The sequence below is a fragment of the Linepithema humile genome, chromosome 6, assembly GCF_040581485.1.
Source record: "Linepithema humile isolate Giens D197 chromosome 6, Lhum_UNIL_v1.0, whole genome shotgun sequence".
Lineage (NCBI taxonomy): Eukaryota > Metazoa > Arthropoda > Insecta > Hymenoptera > Formicidae > Linepithema > Linepithema humile.
Window position 1 is genome coordinate 23,589,068 of NC_090133.1, and position 25,964 is coordinate 23,615,031.

The 25,964-nt window shown below is 32.8% G+C and overlaps 3 protein-coding genes across 13 annotated transcripts in view; 2 read left to right on the plus strand and 1 right to left on the minus strand.

Moving 5' to 3' along the window:
- slo (calcium-activated potassium channel slo) overlaps nt 1–9,528 on the plus strand; it is a 93,320-nt gene extending 83,792 nt beyond the window's left edge. For 5 of the 11 annotated variants that reach the window (XM_012375691.2, XM_067356694.1, XM_067356697.1 and 2 more), the window contains 9 exons: nt 135–194; nt 1,656–2,052; nt 2,667–2,850; nt 2,972–3,037; nt 3,264–3,400; nt 3,569–3,681; nt 3,781–3,942; nt 4,520–4,613; nt 4,764–9,528. In XM_012375691.2, coding sequence (XP_012231114.1) covers nt 135–194; nt 1,656–2,052; nt 2,667–2,850; nt 2,972–3,037; nt 3,264–3,400; nt 3,569–3,681; nt 3,781–3,942; nt 4,520–4,613; nt 4,764–4,844 — 1,294 coding nt within the window. In that variant the 3' untranslated portion in view covers nt 4,845–9,528. Of the gene's footprint in view, nt 1–134; nt 195–1,655; nt 2,053–2,666; nt 2,851–2,941; nt 3,038–3,263; nt 3,401–3,568; nt 3,682–3,780; nt 3,943–4,519; nt 4,614–4,763 lie in introns of all 11 variants that reach the window. The other 6 variants (XM_012375598.2, XM_067356695.1, XM_012375817.2 and 3 more) reach the window with 4 other exon arrangements.
- Nucleotides 9,529–10,287: 759 nt separating this feature from the next.
- Nucleotides 10,288–12,421, minus strand: LOC105677053 (uncharacterized). Its single transcript, XM_012375393.2, has 2 exons — nt 11,310–12,421; nt 10,288–11,056 (listed from the first exon to the last, which is right to left on the minus strand). Exons 1-2 carry the CDS (start codon nt 12,155–12,157, stop codon nt 10,618–10,620), a joined length of 1,287 nt encoding a protein of 428 aa, XP_012230816.1. The 5' UTR covers nt 12,158–12,421; the 3' UTR covers nt 10,288–10,617.
- A 7,336-nt stretch (nt 12,422–19,757) lies between these two features.
- On the plus strand, nt 19,758–25,144 carry LOC105672083 (cytochrome P450 4C1-like). The gene is made up of 11 exons (XM_067356716.1): nt 19,758–19,937; nt 20,674–20,767; nt 21,133–21,318; nt 21,598–21,691; nt 21,935–22,037; nt 22,205–22,301; nt 22,584–22,690; nt 23,065–23,133; nt 23,448–23,616; nt 24,420–24,599; nt 24,666–25,144. The coding sequence occupies exons 1-11, from the start codon at nt 19,833–19,835 to the stop codon at nt 24,848–24,850; spliced, it is 1,389 nt and encodes a 462-aa protein (XP_067212817.1). The 5' UTR covers nt 19,758–19,832; the 3' UTR covers nt 24,851–25,144.
- The last annotated feature ends 820 nt before the right edge of the window (nt 25,145–25,964 follow it).

Genomic DNA, 25,964 nt, shown 5'->3' on the forward strand with positions numbered 1-25,964 from the left:
AAGTGATCGGAGGTTTCGATATAAATATTGGAGAATCACTCATCATTGTCATCATTAATGTCTTTCATCGTGGGTCAAATCAGAAAGAATTATCTGAGAGCAGGTCCAACGTTACGCAAACCTTCTGATTCCAGATCGCAAGAGGAGTCCGCATACGCTGGCTACCATCTCGCCTACGAAGTCAAAAAGCTCATGTACGCTTCTGTTGTTAACGCTACATTGTATTGTGATTATGTGATTACGCCATCCTACGACTTTAATAATGAACATGCTGCCTGCATGTCAAATGACGTTCAATTCTTAATAGTCATTTGCAATTAAAATGTCTTCAGTTCGAAAACGGATAAAGTTTTTTTTTTTTTTAAGAAAATTGCTAAGAATATTATTATTCAAAATTTAAATTTTAATCTTCATGATTATGTCAGTAGTATTTTATAAAATCATCAAAATTTTATAAAGAATACGATTCATAATCTTTTATACATTTAATTTTTTTGAAAAAAGTCATTTTTAACATTATTGGATGCATTATACGCTTCATTAATTAATTAACATTTTAATATATTTCTGTTATTATTTGTCAAAAAATTAACTAAATAATTTAATGCGCTGTTTGTCACATTAAGTCAATCATTCAATAATTAACATATTATATATGTTTAGTGATATTATAATAGTTAATATATCTTTATATATGTTTAGTCTATTAAATTAGAATGCATCAGGAATAGATCTCTCCACTTTTAATTTTATAAAGAGATAAATTATTCAAAATAACCAAACATAAAGCAGTACAAACAAGTATTTTCTATGATGTTAAATTTTCCATTCAGGATTACTTTTACATTTCTGAAGTGCATTGTGTAGCAATTACATAACGCACAACGCGACTACGAAAGTATAAAGTCCGTGGGTTTTACGACGACACTTAAATCTCAGAAAAACATGCATAAGTGATTTTAACAACGCTCATAAAATACGTATATGGAAATGTTTTTGACAGTGATTTATGTCTCGAAATGTGTGAAGAATTTTCGCGTATTGCAATCGAAAAGAAACATTACTTCGAATTAATCGTCAGCGAATTGTTATCGAATTGTTATCGAATTGTCAGCTACTTTTGTATAATCGCGACGATATTTAGATAATCATGTAATGTCAGTTCCGTTTCTGCCAGTTTACAATATCTGGTATAGAGAATAGAAATTGTTAATTTTATAGAGACAATTCTACTGAAACTTTACACAAGCATTGTATTTACATGCATGCAGTACAATACTTGTATATCTCTGAATGCTCTTTCTGTATCATTTTTTTAGTACTTACTACAATGAAATAATTTGTCATCCAACTCATGCGGTAGAATAACAACACCAGTAGCGTTAGACTACAAGAAATAATATGTGTATGAGATGCATGCAAAACTCTGGCTTTACAGGATTTATTTAATAAGAGAGGAATTCCGGATGCGTAAATCTTTTACGATTTTCTACTGAAATTTTTTCTGACAAATGTTAGATTGTTACACCGTTACTATTCTTTTATTATAATATAGCTGACGACGACGTTTCGTACTATGTAAATTCGTTCATATCAGCAAGTATGTTTTGTGTTAAATATCAAGCTCTCGTTATAGCAATGTGCAATTTTTTCAGGCCAACGAGCAGAGCCTCGGGTGGCACGAACGTCAACAACAACGGTGGTCTTCAGGTCGGGATCGCTGACGATCAAGCGAAAGATTTCGATTTCGAGAAGACCGAGATGAAGTACGATTCAACGGGGATGTTCCATTGGAGTCCCTCACGCAACCTCGAAGACTGCATATTGGATCGTAACCAGGCGGCGATGACAGTTCTTAACGGACATGTCGTTGTCTGCCTGTTCGCCGATCCCGACTCGCCCCTCATCGGACTGAGAAACCTTGTCATGCCATTACGAGCTTCCAATTTTCATTACCACGAGCTTAAACACGTAGTGATAGTTGGGTCGGTGGACTACATACGCCGCGAGTGGAAAATGCTGCAGAATCTACCGAAAATATCGGTTCTAAATGTGAGAAGCCGCTCTTATTTAGTCGAATTGTAGCGCATTCCGCACGATAAAAAGTTTTTCATTACACTCAATGTCTAAAAGCTATTATTTTTTTTAATCACAGAGTCTTTAACGAATTTGGAACCGATTAATTTTCAATAAAAATATAATTGAAGATTATTATCTCCAATTATAGGCTTGAACAATTCAAGCATAAACTAAATTTAAATTAAAAAGATGGAATAAATTAATCACAATAGCATTTATTATATATGAAAATTTTAATTTGATGAATTATATCAATTTTAACTTTTTAATTTTACTTCTCATATCTTTAAAAGTTCAAAAAGATGCATAATAGATCAAAGACATTTTGTATATATCGTTCTATTTCAAAGTATTTTAAATATTATAAAGCATTGCTTTAAAATTTTTGTTAGCAAATATTATTCTAATCAGTCAAATGTTAGTAAATATTATAAAATTAGAACACGGAAACTTGAATAAAAGTCAAGACAGTGCAGATATTGAATTATGTTAATGCAAAATAAGAATAACTAAATGTGAAATACTTTTGCAATGACAATTTTTTATCTTTCTGCATTTTTTTTATCTTGTTTGAATGACTTTCGCAGGGTTCACCACTAAGTAGAGCCGATTTGCGTGCCGTTAACGTGAATCTGTGCGACATGTGTTGCATCCTGTCGGCAAAAGTGCCTAGCAACGATGACCCCACCCTCGCCGACAAGGAGGCCATCCTCGCATCCCTTAATATCAAGGCTATGACTTTCGACGATACAATTGGCGTGCTTAGCCAAGGTACGCTCCAAAACATCTTATTGTCATTCATTGTATGAAATGCAAAGTTTTATCTCTCCGTTAAAACAATATTATTGAGTGCAAATTACAGCAGATAATGAACAAGGTAATTTGACTGCAGTTGGCAGCCCGATCGTCTTGCAGCGGAGGGGATCCGTTTACGGAGCGAATGTGCCAATGATTACAGGTAATGGAAAAAGTTTTATCAAATCTCATAGTAATCTTTCATGTCGGACATTTCATCATGTTAAATATTTTAATTAGGATAAAAATGTATTTTTTTTATATGAACTGTTTTGTAGTATTACTAAACAGAATATTTATCGTAACAAATATCTTTAGATTCAACTGTCACGTTAATCTATCGAGGATAGTCGTGTTAATTTTTGCTAACGTATTCATCGCTATTTCAGAACTTGTAAATGACAGCAACGTGCAGTTCCTTGACCAGGACGACGACGATGACCCGGACACGGAACTCTACCTCACACAACCGTTTGCCTGCGGCACTGCCTTCGCAGTCAGCGTGTTAGATTCTCTTATGTCCACGGTCAGTTAAAAATTCACTTTCGAACTGTGCACTTATCGACAGCTACTTAACACACGATTTATTTACAACCCTTACTTCAACATTTTCGTTTCTCAAGAGATGCTTCACAAGCGTAATGCTAAAAAAAATTATTGTAACAGAAATTATAGACTTTTTCTATTTTTATAGACATATTTCAACCAAAACGCGCTGACTTTGATTCGGTCACTGATCACCGGTGGAGCCACGCCCGAGTTGGAACTAATCTTGGCTGAAGGAGCAGGTTTAAGGGGGGGTTACAGGTAAGATTTCGGAAATGTGCATCGTGCATCGTATTCGATATTTTTTTCAGATATAATAATCGGACAGATTTTGACACAGTACGTCATTTAATTTCACAGTACGGCGGACAGCCTGGCCAATAGAGATCGGTGTCGCGTTGGTCAGATCGCGTTGTACGACGGGCCATTGGCTCAGTATGGCGAGGGAGGCAAGTACGGTGACCTCTTTGTCGCAGCATTAAAGTCGTACGGAATGCTGTGCATTGGTCTGTACAGGTACAGGTACCGGACTTTTTTCCCTCTCTCGATGGTATTTATTGGATTACCCTACGCACATTCTACATTGTATATATATTATATATATATATTACCGTCTAAAACACAGCGAGTTCTCCGATTGCTGCCATTATTGTACCGCTGTTTATTATGTCTTACACACGTACTATGTGATATATATTATGATTTTTTGCCGCACACCTTTTGCACTTTGCGTTTTTGCATCATCAAACAAAAAAAAAAAAGAAAGTAATGAAAGCGACAATTGTAAGTTGCCCTTCATCCAAAAAATACCTATCATTTTTTACTATTCTCTTTCTCTTTTCTCTTTTCTCTTTTCTCTTTTCTCTCTCTCTCTCTCTCTCTCTCTCTCTCTATCTCTATCTCTGTTTTTATGTCATCTTGTTCTTTATTTAGCATTTAGTTAACCGTCATACGTCATAATATTTTAGTTTAGCTTAGTTTATTTTAGTTTAGCTTAACTTAGCTCAACTTTGACTAGTTTAGTTAAATTTCGTATATAGTTTGTGTTTCGTTCATCTTATTATTTTCTCACTCACTAATATGCGCCTGAATTTTTTAGGTTTCGAGACACTAGCTCGTCGTGCGACGCCTCTTCCAAGCGATACGTGATCACAAATCCACCCGATGACTTCACATTATTACCTACGGATCAGGTATCATGTTTTAAAGTCACATTTAACAATTAGCAATTTTTACATTTCTCATAGATGCGAATTTTATTTCTCATAGATCATTTTTAAGAACGTCAATCCGTAATAATTAATTTAAGTCGTTTTATCGACATGTATTCTTTAAATTGCCAGGTTTTCGTGCTGATGCAGTTCGACCCGGGTCTTGAATACAGGCCGAGCAGAGGTGCCCGAGGCAAGGATGACTCCTCCTGATTGTTGCTGTGTAGCGCCCTCACCGACGGACCATATTCCTACATCTAATCATGCGTTAGATAGAAACCATCATGCCGTCCATCGTCCCTGCAACCGTTTTGCCTTCGCCGAAGAACACCATCGTCATATAACGTCGCGCGCATCATCAACGAGTTGTCGCGACTTACAAAATAGTTCACAAAACAGATCGCAGCCATGTCCGTTCCCTCGATAGGCCGGTACACACAGAGACGTGGTACAAGCGTAACATTTACTTGCCGATTCGACTCCTCGAAGATTTCATTTCGCTTCGTTCGCCGTGCGACGCGATTATTTTCATCAAACCATCGAATATCTCGAGGTTGATGCGCGAGTCGTAAGGATGAAGACTCGGAAGCCTAACACAAACGATAGTCGTACCGAAGCGGGAGAACGAAGAGAGGAGGAAATGCGAAATGCGAGGATGCAGGATAATATGCGAGAGGAAGAAGACGCAAAGGGACAATGGCAAGTGGCATGATGCTGTGCGGTCCGAGGGTAGCTACACGTCTCTTTTTTTTTTCTTTACTCAAGCTAAGAACAATCGTCTTCGCCCGAAGACGACGCCATAAGGACTGAATCTGACATTTCGCAAAGCGTAACACTGTGTTATCAAGCCCCCGCTGGCTCTCCGCAACCGGAAAGGAAGAAAGTGCACGGGGGGAGAGTATAGCTTAAAGTTTTTAGCACGTGGCTTTGCCTCGATGGGCGCTGTGAAATTGCAGTATCCTACGCGGTGAAAACGGAAGAACAATCACCGTTCATAGTAATTCGTTGCGGCACGTGTTAATGTATATAATACGTAACCCAGAAAAAATACACATATATATATACACAAACACACACATACACACACCGTCGTTCCACATGAACGAGCTGTGAAAAGGCAAAGAAACGACGGGAAGAGGTGAAGGAGGAAGAGAGAATTCTGGGAGTGCAGCGAAACTGGGCTCGTTCGTCAACGTTTCGTCTCTTCGAGAGGGCGATTCCCTCTCGTTGCGACCTCGCGTCGTCTTTCACGGACGGTGCCGGACTCGGCGCGAATCGAGTGCCGGGACAAACGTAGTGCCGGACAACTACGCGCAACCCTTACCTCGTGTGTCTTGTTTTATGGCTAATGAAACAAAAAAAAATATCTCAATCAAGCACTTTCTACAGATTCTATATATATATGTGTATATATAATGTATACATATATACATATAGATAATTATGATAAAAGAAAAATACCCTTTTCCACACAACTTTAAGTATAAATCGTCTATATATCGGTATATATACATTATAGGTATATATGCACATATATATATGTATAAATAGACATTCTCTCTTTTATATATTTTTGTGAAACTCACGTGTGTATATATACGAACGTACATATATAAAGAAAAAATATACATATGTGTAAGAGAAATACACAGATACACCCATACACAAATACTTAATCTTTTTTGACATACACACACACACTCTCTCTCTTTCTCTCTCATACATTCTCTTTATCTTTCTTTTCCCCGCCCTTCAACTGCGCGTACATGTATGTGTGCGCGTGCACACACGGACTCTTCGCTGGTATACAGAAAACACGCACATGTAATCACACACGTATGAGAACAGGCGTGTACGTAACGACGCACGCGCGCGCGCAGTCACACACAGTTGCAACCTACAATTTGACATTTACTTACGTACATATACGTATATACACATCTATATACACGCACATACACGCAAAGCCGAGAATTAAGATTGAAGGGGATGATTCGCGCGTGAGTGCGCGCGCGAGCGGACACATACGTGAGACTGTTCTTCAAAAAAGTGGCAAATAAAGTCGAAAGATACGAAGAAAGACTAGAAAAAAAACAAAAAAAAAAAAAAAAAAATAATCGTGACGATGACAAAAACGCGCGATACGTATCGATTACCGCGAGACACCGATTTCGCGCCCGATCTTCATACATCGTCAGCCCGGAAACCCACAACTGAGGATGCAAACAGTAAAAAAAATAAAAAAAATAAAAAAAAAGAGAGGAGGAGATCACGAAGCAGACAGATTAAAAACTAGCTGTGGTAGTCGCTGCCGTGTTTCGTATTACGCATACACCTTGTATAATCGTCGTCATCGTTGCCGCCGCCGCCGCCGCCGCCGCTACTGCTGCTGCTGCTGCTGCTGCTGCTGTTTGCAATATCCACGTGCACTGTTCACTGCCACTGCAGTTCGTGTTAATATCGTTGTACATAACTTTCTATGTATAGCTCGAGTGCGGCGAAAGAAAGAGCAAGGCGAGGCGCGCGAGTGGACACGCACCCTGCGAAGTACAAAGGACACGTAGCGTCGATCGCGCAAACAGGACTGAGCTGCACTGACAATCCGGATCAACCAGCTTCCTGTCAACGAGTTATCCTCCCTCTATAAAGCACTATGATAACATAGGTGGAGAAGGCAAACTTAACAACCTGAATAGTTAAATATATCGCGTAACCGCGCTCATGTAGCACAACACGAATAAAATAAATTTAATTAATCAGTTTCCTAAACCGGACGATGTCGGTGCAACTAGTCCGAAGGATAGCTCACGCAGAATCTTCAAATCTCGCGGTTCGCGAAATGATATCATGGAAATCTAACTTCTACTCCTAAGATAGTCTGAAAGCCGCATACGGCAAATATAGTTTTGCACTATTTATCGTATCACGTTTCTCTGCATTGAGATAGAAAGAAAATTTTTACTATTAATCAGTTTATCCGACAGAACATTTTTTGTTTGTATCATTCAAACTGCGGTGGCATACGCGGGTTAATCGAAATTTAAATGGTGCAAAACTTGTTTGCATGTGTATATATTTTCATTAGACTAAAAAGTTTTAAGTTGCAAAGTAAACGTTCTAATTTTTTATAGCAATTAAAACTCTATCACGTTACATTTTTTATACGATATGAACGTAATTCCATGGCACTTGCAATGTAACAAATGTCTTTCTTGATTTCCCGAAGTACTTTATTTGTAAAACAAGTAAGTATTTTTGTAATTAAAACAATCACTAAAGTGTTATACACGTGTGTTCTTGATACAGAGTTTATCTACAATCACATAGTGTTCAAAGTATTTTATATTTGTTTGAAAGCACTTGGAAAATCGGATTTGTGACACAATCGAATTTGTAGTGAAACGAAAGACGATTAGGCGATATATGAGATTATATTTCCGATGCGAACTGATTCAGTCGAGAACTTGCGCGCTTCGCCACGTTTCTCGCGCGCGGAACGGTACCCGTTTAAATGGACATTGTATTTCCGCAGCGATCGAATTCCGTGCGTCTTTTCTCGTCTTTTCTCTTCCTCCCAGCCGATTCTGAAAATCTGGAATCGAAATTTCTTATTCTCGTAAACTCGCGTGTTTCCTTACGCTGAATGGATTCACGCTGAACGGACGTGATAATCGGCGCTACGAAGCGACAAATTTACAAAAGAGAAAAACTCGCGAGAAATCTACGTGTAAAGCAAAAATCTCGATTGAAGAAACACGTATCTGATCGTATTACGTTATTCTTGAGAAACATCTGTGTGTTTGTTTCTTTCCTCTCTTTTTGTTGTCATCGAGTCTCTTAACGAACGAAATGTTTATCGACGAACCACGAGTTTGCGAGCGAGTCCTTCGCGTTTTGAGCGCCGGAGAAAGCTTCGAGAGAGCTTCGGCGACTCTGTCTCGCCTTGACGCGATTCTATACGAAAATAAAACAAATTCGTGCGTTAGATTTTGTGGAAGTCGTTTATCAAGCGACAAAAAAAAGAAATCTCGTCGGAGCCTTGTGTAGAGTTTTAGATGATCGGTCAAGATTCGCGTCGCGCGGGGCAAGCCAAATAAAAGAAATTTCAGCAGCTTCTATTGATTTATTTCCTGATGTTTGCACATTTTATCATATCTCTTTGACTTATATAAGAAAGATTGTGATGTTGATGCGAAAGATGATTTCCGTGCGATTACGATTGTGATATTGCTTAAAAGTAAGTCAATTGTGTATTCCATTCGGCGAATTTGCAGATTATGCGAAATACCTGCGGCTGGCCAATCGCGCGTCGTGAATCGCTCATGCACTCTCTTTAAGAATTAAATCGTGCACCGATTCAATCGATATCATCAACCGTAATCATGTTCTCGTTGCGTCGCGCGGAATAAATGTGACGCATTTGTGTGTATGTGGAACGTGTGTATCTTAACGAAGTACATACTTCGAAGTATATATATATATATAAATAAGCCCATAAAAAAATCGAACAAAGAACTCGAAGTAATTCGAGATATAAATATATATATATATATAAATATATATATATATATATGGAGATTTAAAAAAAATGTATAAAGAGAGGGAATTAAGGCGCGCTGAGCGTACGCCACCTTCAATGCCTCATTGACCTCATCTAATGCTTTTTTATCTGTACATTTACAATTTGTGTACCAATGAGGAACGTTGTTTAATCATGTTGTTGATGTTATTGTTAAAGAATGAGATTCAATATTGTACATAACTATATATTCATTATAATTGATGATATAAATAATTATATACATAAAAGAGTAAATCCCCCAGAGTCCCCTTATGCCTCGCGTTTCGATATGCGGATCCACGTCACTTTGTAATAAAAAGACAAGTACTTTACAAATCTGTGTTGAGCAGGATGAAACTGTCGGCATAAAATCGTTTCACCGTAACACCTATTTATGCCATAAAAAATGGCGTTAAGTGCCTCTATCGCCTCCGATAACGTTATTTTTCTTTAATATGCTGACAGGAGTATCCGTGCGCTCATGATTTATATTTGTCACATAATTTATAGCTACGTAGTCAAATAACTCACAATCAGTGCAAAGGCGTTGTAATTTAGAAGAAAAGATTATTTTCAGATTATTCCGACAAGTGCAATATATTGATTTATTATCACCGGAGAGAATTGCACGTTGAATTTTTATTCGTATGTTGTGCTAGTAAACATTTGATCGTTTAGATGTATTTATAGACAAAAGAACATTTTAATATACATTCTACATCACTATTTGTGGAGACTTTTTCCCTCAAGAGGATTAGAACTAAATCAGCAGGGGAAAAAAATGCTTGATTAACAAATATAAAATTTTTAGTATTCTACAAGATAATTTTTAGTTATGACAGTTACGAGCAGAGTTAAGTCTTTTGTTTTATTACAACTAGCTGCGTACTATTAAATGCATTCAACAGATTTCATATTTTTTGAAAACATTATTGAGTGCAAAACCTTAAAAAATTTCCTTCTTATTTTAAATTAACTCGCATTAAAATTAATATTTTACTAAAATTCTATTATATAAAAATATAATACATCAATATTTTGATACATTATATATAATGTTTAAAAACGATAAAAGAGAAATGCAAATAAGACAGGTAAGTACAAGATAAATTTTATTTATATCATTTTCATTAACAACAACGATTTATTGTTGGCATTCTACTTTATCATTAAACGTAATCAGTATATTTTTACGATACAATTATTTATCATAAAAATATCACAGTACTGATGATATCACGCGCAATCTAATACCATTTAAGAATATATGCGTAAATGTTTGTTTTAATCGATAAGACCGATTATTATCGTGTAAAAATAATCAAAATCCTCTTTAATTAACAAGAAATATTTTTTAAAAAAATTTCTATATTATTCTAAAATTTTTTATCTCACGACAGTATTTTTTAAACAAAGTATGGTATTTTATTTTGCTAATTTAATAATGTCGTGTTTATCACTATTTATATAATCATGTAATTCTAATAATCCATCTATCATGCGAGCACGATATTTCGGAATTCCATTAAATTGTTCGCAAATAAGCGGTGTCCTATCAACAAATGCGATACTCTCAAGGAGCTCTGGCTCTTTGGAAAAATATTTACCAACTGCATCAGATTCTAGCAGCAACATCGGTGTGTTCAAAACACCATGTATCATACACATGACTTGTAAATCTTGAATAGACTCGATAAATTCGTCCCAAGAGAAAACTTCTGATATATTTAAACCAGCTTCTTTCATTATAATCGCCATGGTATCGTGATAAATTTTGAAAAGCGTTTTGCTGTGACTCTCTCGTAGTTTTCGCGTGGTCGAAAATTGGAGAAAACATAATATGTCATGTGCTGGTGGATTGTACCTAAAAATAAAAATTAATACTGTTTTTTTTATATAAAAAATTAAATGCAATTCTCTGTATAATTTCATGAATCTTTTTATAAATTTCTATACAAATTCGCATATCTTTTATATTACAATAAAAATTATAAGATGCAAAAAAATATGATAGTTTAAGGTTGGAGACTTACCTCACATACAACTTTTATATGTTATTGAAATAGACTTTCTTAATTTTCTTAATTGCGTATTTTTTTAAATAGATGCATGCTTACCTTGCTAGTTGGAAATCGATCAGGCAGCATTCAACAGGTTGTCCATCGGCGTCGTATTTAAAAAATATATTGTTTGCCCATAAATCACCATGACATAACACATTTTTGTGCTTTACCGATGGTAACAGTTTAACCGTGTGATCTGCGCATAATCTTGCAATCTTCTCTTTGAAGCTACTGCGCTGATCGTCATTTAATTCGGGCAACAAATCGATCATCGAAACGATGCCTTTTACAGCGGCATCGAACATCGGCTTCGCTGAACCCTGCTGTGGCCAGAGAGTCTCTTGCAGGCAATAAGAAAATTTGTCGTGCAAAGTTTTCTTACACTGTTGTTCGAAGATAAGAGACTTCGCATGGAACTTGGCGAGTGTCTTCATCAGAATCTTGCAGTGTTCGAGATCGAAGGGTATGTGCTTGTTGGCCATCGTATAGCCGCTATGTACCATATCTTCGAGAACGATCAACTCGCCCTCAACTCCGAGAAAACATTCCGGGATGTATGTTTCGCCGTCACTATCCAACATCTCTGGAAATACCGTTGTATAAAGAGCCACTTCTTTCTTAAACGTACCGTACTCTTGAACAAACTTGTACATCGGACTGTTGACCGGCGGTAGTAACTTGATAAAGAAATTTATGCTCTTCGTTTCCAGCGGTGACTTCGGACAAGCCACGGTAGTTTTCAACGTAAAATATTGACCCACGAAACCGTTCACCTCTTCTATCGGCACAATCTTGTAGTTGATCAACGAGAAGTCGTTCATCGCATCTTGTCGCAGCTTCTTGCGAATTATTTCGAAGCACTGTTCGTCCTGGAGAACTTTCTGCGACTCGACTTCACACATTGTCGTCGTATACAAGCAAAAAAGTGGAAATGTTTTAAAAAGTAAAAAAATGTCTTCACTTCTTCTTCTTTTACGTAACCAGTTTTCTATTTTATTTTCAGGTATTTTCAAACACTGCTAGTTTCGATTATGAAGCTGATAGGTATCAGTGATAATTTGTAACCGCGAGCCACATACGTATGCAATTAAGAACTTTGATCATGTGCGTTCGAGCCTGCCGAGCGTTATAAGTCATCAAATCGTAGGAACCGTTATAAGACCGTGAGATCATTGTATAGAATCGTATAGGCATATATCGGTGTGCGGCAGCGAAGTGAGCGCCTAAACATTCGCGCAAGCGTACGAAAAAATAAGCAAAATCCTCAAGGCTGCGTTCCGATTTCTCACCCGAGTATACTCGCTGTATTGGAGTAAGAGAGATACAAAAGTGAAATAAAAGAGGAGAGGAAAGCACCTGAGTAGGGAATTTGAACGCAGCCCAAGAGGGGAACGACGATCTTATCATAAAAATCGAGAGATCATCGAAAACTACAGTCAATTTTTGTAAAACTTACAGTCAATTCAATCTAGTCTTAGAATCAATTTTCAGTCTTAGAGAATCGCACAGTCAATCAGACAGATAGCAGAAATCACTTGATTGTAAGAGGTGTTAACAGTAAAGTAAGATCGCAACCCACACAAAACATGACATCCAATGGTCCATATAATCTTCATAACTTCATACTACATCTATTTCTACGATGGATATTAGATAGATTTATATTAGAAATCCATATTATCTCCATGATAAATGACGTCTATAAATCTATCATAGATGTCTATTAGATATCTGTTATCGATGTTTGATAGAAGTATCAGTATCAATGGTAACGAATATTGTTAGGGCATCGTCGATGTCAAACGTTTCGGCTGATCATTCAGCCATCTTCAGTGCTAACGTTACAAATCTGTTTAGTAGAAAGATTGTGGTTTCAATTCGTCATTAATAAAATTATTTGGAAGTAAAGTCACAAATGTGATTGCGAGATAGTCTTGTTTATGTAGGTATTAACAGAATGTCACCATGTTCTCGATTGTCTCACATGGTGACATTTTGTTAACACCTACATAAACAAGACTATCTCGCAATCACATTTGTGACTTTTCCAAATAATTTTATTAATAACGAATTAAAACTATAATCCATCAAAGCTCTATGAAATATTTATGGAACATCTATGATTGCTCCATATGATATCTATGAATATAACTAATGGATGTCGAATGGAGATAAGTAACGCGGAACTGTGGATGTTTGGTAGACATCTATAGCAGATTACATGGACATCTAATAGAGGTTTCGAATCTCCACGATAGACATCTAGTGGATATCCATTAGAGGTTTTTGTTCCGTGTGGGAATCAGTCACATTGTTTTACTTATTTACCACGACCAACATCTTTCACAAACTTTTCATATAAGATCCAACAGTCATAAATCATAAGAATCAGGGCCGCATTTATACTTTTGGAGGCCCCAGGCGCAACATCATTATGAGGCCTCAAAAGAACAAGTCTATTTCAATTAATCAAATTCATACGCATTTTTTAAAAGTGTTTATTGAAAATAAAAGTCGACATGCATTACATGATGCAAAAAGGCGAAATTTAATAAACAATTACCGCTTACGAATATTTCAGCGGCCTCTAGTTTTTATATTATGAATTTAATATTTAAAAGTAAGTATTTTATTTTGCAACCATAACTAGGCTGTTTTTTATATTGTCATTAGTGAGCAGTAAGATTTCAAAATGAGGCCCCAGCTTGCGCCTAATGCGCCTTATGGTAAATGCGGCCGTGATAAGAATAAACCTTATTATAAAAAATGTTGAAGATAATTAATGTCCTGATGCTATCGGTCCGATCATACGTTATAGTTTTACGATATATATGGAGATTTAAAAAAAATGTATAAAGAGAGGGAATTATGGCGCGTTGAGCGTACGCCACCTTCAATGCCTCATTGACCTCATCTAATGCTTTTTTATCTGTACATTTACAATTTGTGTACTAATGAGGAACGTTCATTATTCATGTTGTTGATATTATTGTTAAAGAATGAGATTCAATATTGTACATAACTATATATTCATTATTAACTTTCTGCGACTCGACTTCACACATTGTCGTCGTATACAAGCAAAAAAGTGGAAATGTTTTAAAAAGTAAAAAAATGTCTTCACTTCTTCTTCTTTTACGTAACCAGTTTTCTATTTTATTTTCAGGTATTTTCAAACACTGCTAGTTTCGATTATGAAGCTGATAGGTATCAGTGATAATTTGTAACCGCGGGCCACATACGTATGCAATCAAGAACTTTGATTATGTGCGTTCGGGCCTGCCGAGCGTTGTAAGTCATAAATCGTAAGAACCGTTATAAGACCGTCATTGTATAGAACCGTATGGGCATATGTCGGTGTGCGGCAGCAAAGTGAGCGCCTAAACATTCGCGCAAGCGTACGAAAAAATAAGCAAATTTTATGTAGGCTTAGTCAGGGACAAATTTCGGTTTCTGCCGCTCCTAGGCTGAATCAAATTTGCCGCCCCTTAATGACAGTGGAGCAAGGGGAAATTTTTTTATTAATTAAATAAGAAATAGATAATAAAATAAGAAACAGGTATCTTATATATAGGATTCTTTGAATAATAATAAATAATAAAAATAAACATTCTCTTTCGCGCGCGCGCGCGTTTCCAGTTTTTTTTCTTCAATTCTCAACCGATTTTGTTGACATTTTTTCTATGATATTTAATGTTACCCCGAGCATATAAAGTCAGAAATGTAAAGAACGTAAAAAAATTTTTAATATTAAAAAAACTTAAAGAAAAAATTTCAGCAAAATTAGTTGAGAATTGGAGGAGAAAAACGAAAAATAAATTTCGCCGAAAACGCCGGAAAAACACTTTAGCACTTTATACACCCTTTAACAGTAATGATCACGAACATATTTATATTATGACTCTTTTGATGAAAATCAGAATGTATTTCGAATATAAATCAAGTGTTAATAAATTTTTTTTAATTCAAAAATTAAAAATTTGCCGCCCCCTAAAATCTGCCGCCCTAGGCTATAGCCTATCCAGCCTAATGGGAAATTCGCCCCTGGGCTTAGTGTCAACGGCTGAATTTTGTAAACAAAATGCGATAACCTTGCGGGGTATATTTATTTTCATTAATTTCATGTTACTTGCTTTTTCGAATTTTCGTTCACTAAAGATGGCCAAAATAAATAAGCCGAAACGTTTGAATTAGCTAATTGTTAACTTTTTTTTACTGAGCAACTAACACCTAGCTCTGGGCTGACAAAGCTATATTTTTTAATATATAAATTATCTTATGTATGATGATCTTATCTAAATAAAGCGATTTGAACATTATCACTGCTATCAATTATTTTCCCTTGGGCGTTAATACAAGATAGACTTTTATACATAATAATCGATAAGATAAAAATAAATGAAAAAACGTATTGTGAATACATATTGAATATGACATTATGCACATGCATAGTGCACAATGTGCACTTTGCTTATTGCAACATCACATTCAATATGTATTCATAATACATATTTTTATTTACTTTTTATTTATTTTATCAATGACTATGTGTATATAAAAGCCTATCTTGCATTGACATCTAATAGAAACTTGATAACAGTGACAGTGTTCAAATCGAGACTCACATTGAGGCTGTTACAAAATATTCGAAGTTGTGTATATTCGAAGTTGTGTATTATTTTTAGTACAAAGTGATAAAGCAACATTTTCATGCTGAGATCTTTAGAAAAGTAACGTAATAAAATTGTTAATAAAGTAAACTCTACATTTTTATTTAATTTGTATTACTAACAATAGTGTATGATATTAGAGTATTAGTTATATCATTGGATTTAGGTATTAAAGAAAAAGTTTTTAATTTTATTGTAAAACATAGTTTACGCATGGCTAAAATTTCGTAAAAATCTATATTATATATAAATTATTTATATCTATTCGCGAAAAATGATATTTTTATTCGATTGTAAGATGTTTATTTGTTACAATAGCATACCTTTTTACGATTGTAACATATTATCCATTGTTATAATTACATAACAATTTCTTATAAATATATTTATTACAAGATAAATGATTTTAAATATAATTTTACTAAAAAAGCTGTGTTATAAAGAATATTGCAAAATTATAATAACACAATGCAACTTGTTAATATTAAAAAAAAAATTTTTTTTTTAATTATGTACAATTTTCATATTTAATTTACAAGGACAATGCATGAAATGTTAATTGCGAATGGGAATGTATTATATATTGTTGAAAAAGTCTCGTCGAGTAGAGTCCAGCTGTGCAATATTTCTTGAATGGCACTTCTGGAGGACGCTGTGTGTAATATACATTGCCGGCCAAAAGTTTGGATACACTTGCCTGTACACCATTCATTTTTATTTAGCAAGATTCCACCGCTTTCTAATAAACTTTTTTGTTTTTTATTAGTTAGTTAAATCTTAATTTATATGAAAAAAATCAATTTGTCTGATTTTTATGAAAAGAATTATCGAAAATATCGCTAAAGTATAACTAGTGGTAGGCAAGTTCGGTGCTCGATAAGAGATATACATGCTTACTTCAAGATCAGTTAATGTTTTGATGTTTTATTTATGTTTTACGTAAGTCACAATGAGCATTTAAAATTGATTTTGTCAGTATTCTGTACGGTTGAAATGTGTCTACATCACTAGCAACTAAGAGTTCAAAGTTTTTTTAAGTGTTTATGCACTGATCTAAAAAAATGGGAAAAAACAAAGAAATACCTATGGAAAAACGAGGTGCTATTATTGCCTTATATAATGAAGGCATGTCTTATCGAATCATCGCCAAAAAAATAGAAGTCTCATTAAAAGGTGTTCAATCAACTATTGCCAAATTCAAAGACACTGGCACCTTTCGTAGCCGTTCTCACACAGGACGTCCAAAAATAACCACCCGACAGGAAGATCAACATATAGTAGTTATTAGCAAGAGAAATAGACGCTTAACAGCACCGGAAATCCGCGCAGACATCAATAGAACTCGAAAAAATCCAGTACCGCTTACAACTGTGAAGAAACGTTTAAGAATTGCCGGTCTAAAAAGATGTGTTGCAGTGAAAAAACCTTTGCTCCGTCCAATAAATAAGAAGAAACGACTTGAATGGACTCTCCAACATCGAAACTGGACGATAGAGCAGTGGAAACAGGTACTTTGGACTGACGAATCCAAGTTTGAAATCTTTGGATCTCGTAGACGAATTTTTGTAAGAAGAAACACCTCTGAAAAAATGACGCCGCAGTGCATTGTGCCCACGGTAAAACATGGGGGTGGTTCTATAATGGTATGGGGTTGCTTTTGTGGCTATGGCATTGGAGATTTTATAAAAGTCGATGGTATTATGAGGAAAGAGAACTATAAAAATATTCTCATTCGAAATGCAATACCTTCCGGTGTCAGACTAATTGGCCGTGGCTTCATTTTACAACAAGACAATGATCCTAAGCACAGTTCCCGCCTCTGCCGAAAGTATTTAGAGAATAAAGAAGCTGATGGCGTTATCGTTAATATGGTCTGGCCACCTTAATCGCCCGATCTGAACCCAATAGAACTTCTATGGGAAAAGCTTGACAGAAAAATTAGAATCTCCTGTCCATCATCTGCTAGGGAGCTATGGCGACAATTACAAAATGCTTGGTCTTTCATAGAACGAGATACAATAAATAAATTAGTAAAAAGGATGCCTCGACTTGTGGAAGCAGTCATAAAAAAGAAAGGTGGTTTTTTTTATGAAAAGGCAGTTTAAAAGTTTTGTCTCAGAAATTCTTTAAATTCAACTTTTTTTTTTCAACGTTTTTTTTTTTAATTATCTATAATTTTTGTATTATTATTTGATTATTTAAGCAAAAATTATATTAATAAAAGTTTTTGTTTCAATAATATCTGGTTTTTCAATGGTGTATCCAAACTTTTGGCCGGCAGTGTAAATTATGTAAGAATTATGGTATCAAACGAAAGATCTCTATTAATAGAGATGTCAATCAAGTAAGATATCGCACAGATGGACTTTACTCGGCGAAATCTTTTCAACAATATATAATACATATTCATTCATTAATTAATACTTCGTATATTTCCCTTAAGATTTTTTAAAATATGTAAATATATTTAAAATAAATAATGTGAAAGGCTCAGGTGATTGACAAAATCAAATAAAAATTAAAAGGAGCGTAAAGAGCCACAATGCAAGTTCTTCGTGCGAAGATTACTGTATTCTCATTTGAAATTATTTACAAACGTAATTTCTGCCTAACATCAGGCCTTCCTTAGTATACAACAGAGATGGGAATTAGTTGCAACTTTCGGTTCGATTTTCTGATTGACGCCTACTGTCTCGTCCTTGTCGCTCTCATGCTAGCAACAAGTCGCCAAATGCGCTAACAACGCCCGTAAGGTGCGCGATACTCTTGTCAGCCTCAGGAATATCCATATCACTAATTCAACAAGATAATAAATATGGGACAATAGATTTCTACATCATCTGTAAGATACTATTATTAACGCGTTCTTCAACAATAGTACCTCACAGGTAATGTGGAAATCTATATTTAGAAGAGTGAATAACTATTGAAACTTATCAGTCAAAAGTTAAAATGTTAATCAATGTTTGTAAATAATTTCAAATGAGAATACAGTAACCTTCGCACGAAGAACTTGCATTGTGGCTCTTTATGCTCCTTTTGATTTTTATCAAATATATTTAATTTCAAATATACTTTTTATGTAATTTAATAAATGTATTTCTTTACACTAAGAAATTACTAAATGACTTATCTTTTTAAGTATTATGTAATTTGTATTGACATTTAGAACCACTTCAGGAACCCAAAAAAGAAAATTGGAGTTTATTCAATAAAAAATGGTTATCACTTTACTGTATTCGCTGCTATTATGCATCTTTCTCATATTACTGTGCCATTATCTGATTCATCATGGAAGATTTTGGCAACTTATCGATCAAATACCAGGACCACCGGCGCTTCCATTAATCGGCAATACTCTTTTATGGTGCACCAGTTCATTAGGCGAGTAAAATTATGTACATTTACAGATTAATAAATAGTATAATAAATTATAATATTATAATTTGTATAAAAAATGTTTCAGTAAAATATAAAAATATCAACAGTATTGATGATTTGATTGCACAATACTTTGTCGATACCAATAATCATTAAGTTTATCAAATGTAATAAATAATATATACATTATATATTTTTAAAGAGTATAATTTTCAATTAGATTTATTTTTATTTATGGAATGTTATTTATTATTTTTGATTATTGTATATTTTTATTTTCAATTCTCACGCTTCAATATAAATTAGTAAAAAATTTTGATGCAAAAATTCAGATAATTGTACTATGACCAATGATACTTATCAGTATCAGAAGTATTAGAAATCATAACAGTAAACAAAATAAGATTTATTCTATGGTCAAACAATGGCGCGCATGTATGGAAATAATTGATTGTAGCTCTTTAATAATTATGTACATTTAAAGAAAATTAATTAATATTTTCTTAAATTTGGATTTTTAGAAGATATGTTGAACACACTGGAAAAATTAAATAAGGAATATAAGAATATTTTTAAGGGGTGGAGTTTTACTATTGGAGCTGTTTTTATTACTAATCCTGATGACGCACAGGTAAAAGAAATATTTAAAGATGAGCAAATCTTGATTATTATATTAAAATTTTATTAAATATTGTTTTCTTTTAATTATTTATTTCTTTGATATTGTACATGTTAGTGTTTGTTGTTCAAACGATATAAAGAAAGAAGAGTATTTAGGGATCAACAATATTAAGTTTTTGAGAATTACATGATCGCAAACATCAAAACGTTTATTTAATGATAAAAATATTCCCGATTTTCTTTAGTTTATATATAAATAAAACTGTAAAGTATTTCATGTTAAAGGATATTTTACTTTTCTTGTTCCCTATATGCGTTTAAAAATGATAAGTTAATAATTTCAATAACTTCCCGTGGGACACTCTATATGTCTATAGGATTCGGGTTTAGAGGGAAACATAATTAGCGCTAGAACTTTTATAAGAAATCATCATGCAAGGGAAATGTTAAAAATATACTCCTATTTAAGATAAATTGTACAAATAAAACGATTCTTTATATTATATTAAAATTATAAATGATAAATAATACCGATATTTATAATTTGTATTTGGAATTATGCGTTTACCGTCTAATGCAAATGACAGTTCTTCAAAAAATAATTAACTTTATTTAACATTTTTTTCTTAGACATAACTGTGTGATAACAATTACACTTGTTGCAGCAAGTTGACACACAAATTACTTTCCATTTTTGCATTTTTTAATTAAAATATTATTTAATATAATCTTTTATATGATTGTAGACAATATTAACCAACCCAAAAGAGCATATTGGAAAAGGGTTTATATACACATTACTAAATCCTTGGTTGGGAACTGGTCTACTTACTAGTGACGGTAACGTAATAGATATAACATAATTCTCATTTCTAATACGTAGAATATTTCGTATCAAAAATATATAAAAATTTTATTCTTTTTTTATATTTATATAAATTTTATATTTAAGTACATATAATTATAAAATTTAAAAATTAATCTCAATGTAGGACTAATTACTGTCATTTTTAAATTATAGTATACTTTGTTTTATAAAGTATATGCCATAAAAACAAAATTTTTTTTTAGTCAAACTTAGTGAAATTTTTTACTTGAAATATAAATTTTAATTACTTAATTTGTAAGGCAGATATTTTACGACAAATATTAATAATTTAGAGTGTTATTGCAATAAAAGAGGATGCTATTTTTTTCCATTACAGGAACGAAATGGCATAAAAGAAGAAAGATGCTAACGCCAGCATTTAATTTTAATATGTTGAAACAATATGTTAATATTTTGATTGAGGAGGGCAATTACATGGTGCAATGTTTGAAAGATATTGAAGGATCAACTATTAATGATTTAATCTCCTTTATTAGTCATCATACGTTGAATGCAATATGCGGTATGTCAGTATATATTTATAAGAAATTATTTCTTGACATAGACATTCGATTGATTAAACATTGATTATAATTATAATTTTATATTAATTATATTTAATCTTTGAGCACTGATAAACTTTTTTACACTATAATGTGTTAGATTGTAACTTTTAATTGAAAAATTATCTTAAACTATATAATAATTATTATTATGTAAATATATTATATAACTTATCATACTTATGATTAAAAGAAAAATGATAACAAATATTTATATAACTTTAACCAATAATTTATAGAAACTGCTATGGGAATTTCTATGAAAGATATGGGCGAATTTCAGGAACAGTATCGCACAGCAGTTCATGAAAGCGGTAAAATGATTTTGGATAGGTAACTATGCAAATACTAATGCAATACAACTTAACAATATATGCAACTATTTGCATGAACACATTTAAAGATATTCGACATTTTTAGAGGATGTTTGAATATAAATATAATATAAAGTTTTGAATAATGTTTCATAAAAATATCATGGTGTAACTTAAAGAATCATTTCATCAAGAAACTTACACACAGACTTTAAATGTATTGCTTCCTCGTTTTCTTATGTAACATTAATTGTACATATAGATTATCGCAACCGTGGCTTTATTCTGATACAATATTTGCATTTTCGCCACTGGGTAGAAGGCAAGCTAAGAATTTGAAAATATTGCATGAATTTACCGAGAAAGTGAGTGAGAATTGTGCGTTATTTATATTGTGCAGAATTTTTGTGTATATAAATAAAGTTATAATAATATTCAAATAAAATTAGAACAATCTAATTTGTATGTCAGCGGCACATTTAGCAGCACGACAGTATATAATAATGAACAAATTTATATTCTTTTCCTTTAGATTATTGCGCAAAGAAAACAATATCATAAAAACATTGATGGGCAATATTTGAAACAATTTGAAAATGATGCACTAAACGATGATGAAATAATAGGAGGTATGAATTTACACACACATGCACACACACATGTATTTAAAAGTATAAATATTTGTACTTGCATACATGCATATGTACGCTGCATGTATGTAGAATGCGAAAGTTTTGTGTTTTATTATATTCATATACATATATGTATATTTATATATATTGTGAGTTGATCCGAAAATTCTCCTTTAGATTTTGCACATTTATTTTTGTCAAAAATTTGAAGAAACTTTCGGATTAATTCAATAAATTAATACAACATATATTAAACTAAAGTAATGTAATCTTTCTCAGTAAAAAGAAAGCGATTAGCTATGTTGGATCTTTTGATAGCGGAGTCCTATCATAATAAAATGAGTGATTTGGACATCAGAGAAGAAGTTGATACCTTCATGTTTGAGGTAGATATCTGATCATTTATATATACAGTCCACTCTGGCATTACGGCCAGTACGGGGCTGTAGGGGTAAATTAAATACTTATTCACACATCAATTTGATTTTACCGTGACACATGTAATTGTGTATGTTTGTTGATTAAGAATGTTTTCTGATTAATAATTTTTAAAAAGATTGATGCGGAATTGTTAATTTTTTGAAATATTTGTTTCACATGAACGCAATATGTTCGAAAATTATATGAAAAAAGCATTTTAAACAACTAATAATATAAAAAATATTTTAATTTGCTTTTTACTTGCTAAGTCTTTTTATATGTGTACAATAGTTTATACACAATGCATAGAAATGAATAAAATGAATTCTTCGCATTACAGGGTCACGATACAGTAGCAATATCTATATGCTTCACAATATTATTATTGGCTGAGCATAAGAATATTCAGGTATATCACATATAAATTATTGATTTGAAAACACAATAAATATTTCGTTTATTGTATTAATTAAATATTTTATTAGTTAAATTTAGTACTGTTTGTGTCTTTTGATAATATTTGACAAATAGTTAAGATTATTACAGTAATATAATAAATATATGCAAAAGTATTCTGCTTTAATTTATAATAAAATAAAATTGTATATTTAAATATAAAAAGACACATGTTTTATATTATGTGTGTGCTGCATATATAATTTAATTGAAAATGACACAAATGCAAACCAAATAAAACATGTAAAAATTTGTTAAATAATGTAGGATCGTGTCAGAAGTGAAATTAGTGCAGTGATGCTAAAGAATAATGGAAAACTTAATGTGGCAGCATTAAACGATATGCCATACTTGGAAAGATGTTTGAAAGAATCGTTGAGACTGTATCCTAGCGTTCCTATTATAGTGCGAGTTGCGTCTGAAGATGTAAAGCTACGTGAGTAATTAATAAAAAATATTTCTTATATACCGGGTGACCCACATAACTCTTTACATCTGGGTATCTCGGAAACTATCTATTTTAAAAATTTAGTTTTTGAATTCTAAGGGTCTGAAGGGCCTTCAAACTGGAATGGAAGTTAGTCAATCCCGGTTACGTGGATGGAGCGGAAGTTAACTTTAAAATTTTATAAATGGACTTTTATAAAAAACTCTTATATAAAATTACATTTTAGGATTCTATGAAAGACAACTTAATTTTATTTGAAACATTTTTTTGTCAGATATTTCTTTGAAAAAATTATGACAGTTTTTGAAGTTTCGACTTATAGCTACTTGAAGCGCTCGGGAATAGTCACACAAAATCAAAATCAACACTCTACTCTGACTTATTCAATTTATTAAATGCTCAAAATGTTTACCATGGACTTGTAAATATTTATTTATTCGGGTTAATAAAGTATTTCTAATATTTGATAGCATTTCGGGAGTCACTGAAGCATTAGCGCATGTATCGCTTCTATCCTCTTCAAATGTTATTAAATGTTAGAAATACTTTATAAATTCGGATAAATAAATTGTGTTTATAAGTCCACGATGAACATTTTGAACATTTAATAAATTGAACCATGTATATTTTCATAAAACTATAAAAAAAGATTTTCTATGTTGATAAACCGGCTAGTTCTTTTTCGTGATTTAATATTATAATATGTTCCTAACAAAAATTTACGAATGTTTATTTTACAATATAAACTTTTTTTAATTATTCTAATAAATTGTGTTTTGTGATATTTTCAGAATCATATATTGTACCTGCTGGAACACTAATAGCCATTGGCATTAAATTAATTCATAGAAATCCCGATTTTTGGCCAAATCCAGATGTTTTTGATCCGGACAGATTTTTACCAGAAAATATTAAAAATCGTCATCCTTTTTCTTATTTACCTTTTAGCGCAGGCTCACGAAATTGTATAGGTAATATTTACAATATTAATTTCTTAATATATAAATAATTTCTAATGTTTATATGAATGTTAATAGGTCTGCGATTCGCTATGATGGAGTTAAAGGCTATAATAGCTCCTTTGGTGTATAACTTTTACTTGGAACCTGTTGATCGTTTGAAAGATTTTCGATTTCGGATCGATTTACTAAATCGAGTTGTGCATCCAATTCGTGTAAAATTTATTCCAATCGAACAAATGCAGCCATTTAAAGCTAATTAAAATTTTAAAAGGGTAAACAAATAATTTTGTTGGCGCAATGGAAGAATTATTAATATAGTTGTTATATGTATTATATCCATTTATTGGTATGAAAAACAAAAACAAAAATTAATATTTTATATTTTATTTATAGTGCAATATGTTACTTACAAACACTTCTTAATTTGATAAGTTGTACATTATTATAAATTCAAATCAACAATAAATGTATTATTAATCTTAAACGCTAAATGGTGTCTGTAGCTGTTTGAACCCAAATATAAAAATATAAAAAACTAGCATGACTGCGCAGCATTTGGTAACGTGCATGTTAGAACGATAACGAGACGAGCGTAATATGTGTAAAAATAATTCTTTGTATATAGTATAGAGATGAAAGATGATAAAATGTTATATTTTAATAGGTTTTTATGCCATATTAATATGTTCAATTATGCCATTGACAGAACTAGCCTTAAAGATACAATAATCAGTCATTCCAGTAATAGAAATTTACTTCCAGTTTGAAATAATTATAATGTAAAGATGTCATGAAAGTTCGAATTGATCCCGGCAGTCTATGCGGTTGCCGGAATTACCGCGTGAACTAAATAATATGATAACTTATTTTGGTGATATTTAAATTATTTACTGCGATAATATGACTATGATAATGCAATATATGTCTGCTATAAAATCTATTACTTGTGTAACTGACAAGGAAGGCTCGGCAACAAAAATTCTAAAAAATCTGAAACTTTACAGAATATAGTAGATATAAACCTAATCGTAAAACTATTTTTTATTTTAGTTAAAAAAGAGTTTTAGAGGTAGAAACACCCTCAAAGAATTCGATTTTTCATATCTTTGCTAGTGCTGCAGAGTGTTGAAGGTACGTAATTTTAAGGAATAAAGCAATGCGTTTTTTTAAGTCCCTTTTTTCAGGATAAAAAATTTTCCAAAAATAGCCTGAAGTCTGTACGCACATGTACAAACTTCAAGCTTTAAAACGCTTCTTTGATTTTTGGTCTGCGATGATTTTTTGCCAAGTTACAGTGCTTTGAAAATTATTGAATTCTGAACGTTTGAAAAATGTTTCCTATTTTTTGTAAAAATGTGCAAACGAGGCTTTCTT

Excerpts from the sequence above, each read along its gene's own strand:
- LOC105672083 (XM_067356716.1), top strand. The coding sequence starts at position 19,833 with ATGTTGAACACACTGGAAAAATTAAATAAGGAATATAAGAATATTTTT. Across the intron at positions 21,319-21,597 it reads TACGTTGAATGCAATATGCG|AAACTGCTATGGGAATTTCT; the intron begins GTATGTCAGTAT and ends AATAATTTATAG. Across the intron at positions 22,302-22,583 it reads CGATGATGAAATAATAGGAG|TAAAAAGAAAGCGATTAGCT; the intron begins GTATGAATTTAC and ends AATCTTTCTCAG.
- LOC105677053 (XM_012375393.2), bottom strand. The coding sequence starts at position 12,157 with ATGTGTGAAGTCGAGTCGCAGAAAGTTCTCCAGGACGAACAGTGCTTC. Across the intron at positions 11,057-11,309 it reads ATCGATTTCCAACTAGCAAG|GTACAATCCACCAGCACATG; the intron begins GTAAGCATGCAT and ends TTTTATTTTTAG.